Source organism: Protopterus annectens, chromosome 8.part0, assembly GCF_019279795.1.
Source record: "Protopterus annectens isolate FY-2018-M chromosome 8.part0, PAN1.0, whole genome shotgun sequence".
Taxonomy (NCBI): domain Eukaryota; kingdom Metazoa; phylum Chordata; order Ceratodontiformes; family Protopteridae; genus Protopterus; species Protopterus annectens.
In genome coordinates, this window is record NC_056741.1 from 888071031 (window position 1) to 888078530 (window position 7500).

Below are 7500 nucleotides of genomic sequence, written 5' to 3' on the forward strand. Positions count from 1 at the left end.
ACACACACACACACACACACACACACACACACACACACACACACACACACACACCACGGAGCTTAAGAATCAACCTGTCTTCTTCTGATGGGTTCAAATATTCCCATGTGCTTAATCCTCTTTCTCTTACACCCCCCTCGCTTTATTTTTATTACTCATAAGACACATAAGTGGCTTCAGCTCTAACTACTGACAACCAAATAAAGAAGAAAAAATGTCAAAAACTTTCTCTTTTATAAACAAAAATTAGAACCATAGTTTATAATAACAAGAAATCATTTTAATTTTAGTTTCTTACATGACAAAAGCATACATGCCCTATTTCTTCTGACACAGAAGTATGACTGACTGTCAGTTTAAACATCTCATTCAGTAGGTACTATGAATGGTGCAGATTTAAATGCACAAAGCTCATTAACAATTATCAAACCTCCTGAAGAAGTCACGGTGGAATTAAAATCAGATATAAACTGGTAAAATCAGAGCTCAGAATCACCACTAGTGAAGGAAAAACACAAAACATACATATAAAATAATCATCATCATCATGATATAAAATAAGTCATGCTGAATTATAATTATCTCTGGATGGAGTAAACAGCAGGCCCTTGTATGCCAAATGTTCTAGGCATGGGATAATGCTGAAAGAGTGATAAAATGGATTGAATAACACTCTTTGAGTGCCAGACAAAAATGGGACAATCAACTGCCATTGAGGTAGCCCACTGTTTGTGCTAGTGTAAATTCAGGTTATGTTATCCTGAAATTGATTTTTGTCTTTATTTATAATTCTTATGTTAACCATATTCAATACATGTACTAATTTACTGCCTTCTTGTTCATATTAATTGTAACACATTCAGAGCACCTCTGCTAATTTTTTCCCTCTGACAAAAAAATCTAATTTTCTCAAAAAAAAGTGTGTGTGTGTGTGTCTGTGTGTGTGTGTGTGGACCTGTTATGATGCGTGAATTACAACATGCATAACAAAGTACCTGTCTGGTAAATGGCTGGGATGTACACTTTTGTCTCCTAAGAATGAAAAATATTAAGGCAGTCCAGTGGATTACAAAAGAAAACATTTGATGGTATGGAGAGTTTACCTGCAAGGCAGTGCTGACCTGGGAGTTGTTATTAGTCATTAGAAGATAACATGAATTTTGACTAATGGTCCTGAGGAAGGGAAGTGGAAGGAAATATCACATTTGTTGACAGTGACATTAACTGGCTTACTGTTGAAATGTTTTTAAATGCCACAAGGCTGAGACTTTCATTTACTGGTACAAAGGCTGGTGCTACCACTGGAAATTCTTCTGATGACAACGTACAATTTGTGGCTTTACTGGTTGCTCAACCATCCACTTCAGACTCAAACTATTTGGGAATGAAAAAAATAAATCACATATCTGCTTATGCATTACATGTACTCAGCTGTTCAGTATAGTAGCATCAGGCATAGATAAAAAGGCCAAAAAGAGCCACTGCAAACCATAGTTTTCAACCAATTTATGAAAAGCATTGTCACAAAAGCAGATACATTCTTACTCTACATGTGCATTGATTCTATTAAAATTAATTATATTACGCCTCTAGATGTGCAGGGCGCAGTCTACTGCACAGATGGTATGGGTGCTTTGCCTTGTTTAAAAAAAATGTTAATCTCTTTATTATCAAGAGTTCGTGCAATCCCATTTTTGTAACATCTGCAATGTAAGTTTGAAATCATTACATATTTTAATGTACTTTTAATTTCTGTCATGGCAAACAAACTTAGATGTGACAGCTTAATTCTGGGTATAATGGAGTGACTAACATGGGGTAGTTTATCATCAGTGAAAGTGTTTATAGCATTAATTGAAACTACTTAGTTACAGAACAAGTGAAATAAAGTACTCGTCTTGCACTTTGGAGAAATGCGATCGAACGAACCTCAGTTTTGCGTACCTGCCAAAAATGCTGAATGCTACTCAACTCCCACAGTATTATGCAATGGATTATGTTTATTCTTTAAGACAGGAAAATATAATAAAGGAATATTAAAGTACCTGCTTTCCCAATCTGAACAGCCAGCTTTGTAAGCTTCCCCTGTAAAACTGATTTTTCCTTCTTTGGCACACTGGTTTTCTTTTTTTCTCGTTCTTCTATTTCTCCACCCTCAGCACTTTTCAGAGGTTGCATCTCCATGGCAACTGCACCATCCTGTTTCTTAGCTGTGAAAAGTGACAGAAAATTAGGCAGATTTTTTTTTCAGGAATCTGTGCTTTTATTCATACTGTAAATCATATTAACCAGCTTTTTGTCTCTTTGTTGAACTTGAAAGTGTCAAAGGGGATAACACCCCAAAACAAGTATAAATTAGCAACAATTTTCTTGGGTGGCGAAAGCCAGGGAACCTTTTTGGCTAGGCATATATAGAAACCCAGGGCCGATAGCCTAGTACCTACCTATGAACCTATGAACAAACACATAATAGTTTAAAGAAATCATTATCTTTAGTGCCTTTTCGTTCACCATTACATAAACTATCATTTTCAAAAGTGTTGTGTAGATTTCATATGGTGTTGAAGTAACACCACCCACTAAAAGACATTACTGCAAAAAAAAGAAGTTATGTTCTTACCATAACGTTCCATGTGGAGTGTTCATCTCGTCTTTGTTTTTACACACGGGTTCGGAGCCGATCCTCGACTCCGAGTCAGCCGCATAGCAAAGCTCTGCATCTAAGAGAAGCTCGAGACCAGGCTATATCCCACAATCCTCCCTGCCATTACTCAGATCTAGTTTGCAAGCAAACCAGAAAAAAATTAATAATCCTAATGTATCCAGGCTACAAACTGCTATGAATGAAAACATTCAGAGACACCATCTCACTGACAACCAACTAGGGGTAAAGAAAGATACCCGGAATAGGTAAGACATGTGGACCAGACTCTAGTCCTACTCGTTCTTCCAAACCGTGAGGGAGGGACGGGGGGAATGTAAAAACAAAGGCGAGATGAACACTCCACATGGAACGTTATGGTAAGAACATAACTTCTTTATGTGAGAGTGTTCAATCTCGCCATTTGTTTTTACACACGGGTAGCGTCCCTAGCTCCATCACCCTGAGTGACTCATGGAAGAACGTTCCTGAGCACAGTGGAACCAAAGGATGTCCTGTCTTTGGAGGTTTTGTCAACCCAATAATGAGTGATGAAAGTATGTGGTTTAGACCACGTGGCTGCTGCACAAATCATGTCCAAAGGTAGGCGAGCTGCATGAGCCAAGGAAGTGGAGACGGACCTAGTAGAATGGCCTTTTGGTTTGGTGGGTAAGGCCTGGTTTGACTTAGAATATACAAAGGCTATACAATCAGTAAGCCATTTAGAAAGAGTGCGTTTTGTAACTGCCATGCCCTTTACATTATCTGCAAATGCAACAAAAAGTTGATCTGTTTTTCTGTAGTCTTTAGTCCTGTCCAAATAAAATCTGAGTTGCCTGTGGACATCTAACTTGTGTAACATATATTCCAGCTTACTGGTATGGTTTTTAAAGAAAGTGGGGAGTTCAATGGACTGATTAATATTAATGACAGAGCATACTTTGGGAAGGAAGGACGGATTTGTTCGTAAAGAAACTCTATCTGGGTGAAAATTTAAGTAAGGAGGTTTAATAGACAGTGCTTGCAGCTCTGAAACTCTCTGAGCTGAAGTAACCGCTACAAGAAAGAGAGTCTTCCAAGACAGAAATTTCAGGGGGCAAGAAGAAGCTGGTTCAAAAGGTGGTAACATTAGTTGTGACAACAACAAATTTAAATTCCATGGGAATAAAGGATCCCTGACAGGAGGTCGCAGATGGAAAGAACCTTTCATAAAGGCTTTACAAAGCCTGTGGGACATGACAGAAGAACCATTCTCACCAACATGAAAGTTGGATATGGCAGCCAACTGCACTCTTAATGTGGAAGTAGAGGCCCCCTCATGGAAAAGGATGGAAAGAAATTCTAGTATTTTATGTAAAGGAGCAACCAAGGGGTCCAAGTGTTGATTAGATGCCCAGTACACAAAGCGTTTCCATTTACTGTTGTAAAGTTTTGTGGTGGAAGCCTTATGAGAGGCAACCAAAATGCGCTGCACTGCCGAAGAAAGAAGATCAGACCTGGCTAGGCGGGGAAGTGGAGCAGCCAAGCTGCTAGTTTGAGGGATAGAAGAGACGGGTGAAGAACTCCCGACGAATGCGTCAGTAGATCCGGTACTGGGTCCAGGATCCAAGGTTCTTCTGATAGATGGGCTCGAAGAAAGGGGAACCATATCTGTCGAGGCCAGAATGGGGCTATAAGTATAATTGTCCTTTCCAGGTTCATGGCTTTCTGGAGAAATCTGGGAATCAAGGGAATACATGGGAATGCATATAGGAGACCCGGGGGCCAATCGTGTATCAGTGCATCCCTGGGGACATCCCCTGGAGGGGGTAGAAGGGCAAAATAGCTTCTGCATTTGGCATTCATTGGGGAGGCGAATAGATCGCAGCAAGGCTGGCCCCATTTGCGGAAAATTCTCTCCGCCACTTGTAGTTTGAGGGACCACTCGTGAGGTAACAGGATGGCTCTGCTCAACCTGTCCGCAATGACGTTGGATGACCCCGGGATGTGCATTGCTATCAGAAAGTGACCCGTGGACTCTGCCCATTGCCAAATTTTCATGGCCTCTCTGCATAATGGGTAAGATTTGGTTCCCCCTTGATTGTTTATGTACCAGACTACAGACATGTTGTCTGTCTGAACTGCTACTGTCCCTAGAGGTAGGAGGGTTTTAAAGTGTTGCAACGCTAGGAACACCGCCCTCATTTCTAGAACATTTATGTGCAGGTTGTATTCGATGTTGGACCATTCCCCTTGGACTGTTCTTCCCTGAAAAAGTCCCCCCCACCCTATCAGGGAAGCATCCATGGTTATAGTGGCTGTTGGATTTGGTAGAACAAATGGACGACCCATGGTGAGGTCCTGGCTGGACATCCACCATGAGAGGTCCCGTTTGCAGGAATCCGTTATCAGGATCTCGTACTTTAGGGGTAACTGTTGGAATGACCACTGAGTGAACAGTAGCCATTGGAGGAGTCTCATGTGCAACCTTCCCATGGGAATCGCAATGAGGGACGCTGCCATGAGACCCAAAAGTTTCAACACCAATTTGGCTGGGGCTTTCCTGCATTGCAGCAGAAGAAGAACCTGTTCCTTGAGGGATGAAGCCCTTACTTGAGGGAGCTTTACTAATGTTAAACGGGTATCTAGGTCCGCTCCAATAAATGAAATATGCTGTGAGGGCAATAAGACAGATTTTTTGAAGTTTATGGAAATCCCTAGGTGGGAACAAAGTTTGACTGTATAGTCCCTTGCTTGTATGAGGAGACGCTCGGTGGTGGCGGTGAGGAGCCAGTCGTCCAGATAGGGAAACACCCGGAATCCTAGACATCTCAAGTGAGATGCTACCACTGCCATGCATTTGGTGAATACCCTGGGGGCTGAGGTGAGCCCAAAGGGCAGGGCTCGAAATTGAAAATGACTGACTCCCAGCCGGAAGCGCAGGTGATCTCTGGACGGTCTGGCCATCTTGATGTGGTAGTACGCGTCCTTGAGATCTATTGAGCACATCCAGTTGTCCTTCTGCAAAAATGGAAGGATCGATTGAAGCGTGACCATCCGGAACTTTTCCTTCTTCACGAAGGTATTGAGATTGCTGAGATCCAAAATGGGTCTCCAGTCCCCTGTCTTTTGGAACTAAAACGAACCTTGAGTAAGTTCCGGATCCTCTTTGGTCCGCCGGGACTGGCTGAATGACTCTTTTTTTGAGCAGCTTTGAAATTTCTATTGCTGCTTGGCCTCGCAGACGGGGTGGCACATCTGGAGACCTTCTGTGTTGGGGTGGAGTTGACATAAGGGGTATTTTGTATCCTCTGGTTACAATGCTTTTTACCCAGGAGTCTGAGGTGAGAGTTTGCCAGGCCTGTGGGTATAAAGCCAAGCGACCCCTGACTGCCTCCAGAGCAGGACAGTCGGGCCTCCATTCAGGAGTGCTGGAAAGGCTTACCAGGGATAGTATCCCTGTCGCCTTGGTTCTGCGGACCCCCTCTGCCGCCAGGGCGGCGTCTTCCTTGTCTGCCCCCCCCTCTGCCTCTGGGGGGGGGTTCACTCTGTGTGGCCTGGAAAGATCCCTGAGTTCTACGGAACCACATGTTTCCGCCTCGTTGCCCTTTGGGGTACGGTCTGGATGGAACGGAAAAACGGACTCCGACAGCAGACAGAGTCTTTCCTTCTTGCTCACACCGAGTTAATGTCTCTTTCACTTTGGGCCCAAAAAGAGTGGCACCATCAAAGGGGGCATTGGCGAAAGAAGACTTGAAGGCTTCCGCAAAAGAGCACAGCCGCATCCAGGATTATCTTCGTAGAGCAATCGCTGAAGCTGCGGCCCTACTCGACCCTTCAGCCGCATACGAGATGAGCCTCATGGACGAGTTTACTACGGAGGTAAGGGTGTTAAGTTGTGCTGTCACCTTATCTGAAACAGCAGCATCTGTGTTACCCTGGAGGGTATCTCTCAGCTCCTTGATGAGATCCCTCTGTAGTCGTGTAAAATGTGTCAAATAGTTTAGCGAACGCATGGAAAAAGTCGCTGAACTAAAAACGCGCTTCCCGTATCTGTCCATAGTCCAAGAATCCTTATTAGGAGGATGAACAGAAGAGGAAGACTCCGACATCTCCTTTTTAGTGGCTGCTGCCACCACCATAGTGTCAACGGGGACTCCTTTTGTTAGGTAAGTCTTGTCCTGGGGGGCAGTAATGAACTTACGTGGCTTTCTAGGGACCGGTTCCACTGTGTCCGGTGTCTCCCACGCCCTTCGAGCAATTAATTCCATTAACTCATCGAAGGGCGGAGTAACCCAGGAGGTAGAAGGTTGAGCACCAAATGCCTTCAGCAACACTGACTCGTCCTCAGTGGGGGCTAGGGACTGCCAATCACCCCTCTGTTTTAATATCTCCAATATGTCCGCAAATGAGACATCTTCGGAGGGTGATTTTGGGGACCCCTCTGACTCCTCCAAGTCAGTGTCAGACGTTAAAGATTCCTGTGGGGAGTCTAAGTGCCTCCTCTTGCACAATCTTTTCCTCGGGACCTCATCGGAGGGGGATTCCGGTGAGGCCTCAGAGGAACAGGGGGCATCCTCTAGGGATGGCTGAGACAATGGTGCTCCATGCTTTGGATGTGTCGTGGGAACAGAAACAGAGAGTGGCTCCTTAGGGGAGGGAGAAGATGCGTCCGATGTAGTGGTTGTCTGTGTAGACAACACCTTCCTCATGAGGTCAAAGACCCCTGAACCTCGGGCCGAGGACTCTCCCGGTTCCGAAGAACATGGAAGAATCCGAGACACAGGGCCCATGGGTCTCGACCCCGAGGACGGAGCCGAGACGATCTGCGCCGAGGCCCCGAGAGGGAGAGTCGGCACCGAAAGGTCGGTACGACTCTC

At 44.4% G+C, this 7500-nt stretch overlaps 1 protein-coding gene across 6 annotated transcripts in view; it reads right to left on the bottom strand.

Moving 5' to 3' along the window:
* Nucleotides 1-7500, bottom strand: part of LOC122809137 (plasma membrane calcium-transporting ATPase 3) — a 4021470-nt gene that overhangs the window by 1842962 nt on the left and 2171008 nt on the right. For all 6 annotated transcript variants that reach the window (XM_044080406.1, XM_044080412.1, XM_044080407.1 and 3 more), the window contains one exon: nt 2046-2210. In XM_044080406.1, the coding sequence (XP_043936341.1) occupies nt 2046-2210 (165 nt within the window). The remainder of the gene's footprint in view (nt 1-2045; nt 2211-7500) is intronic.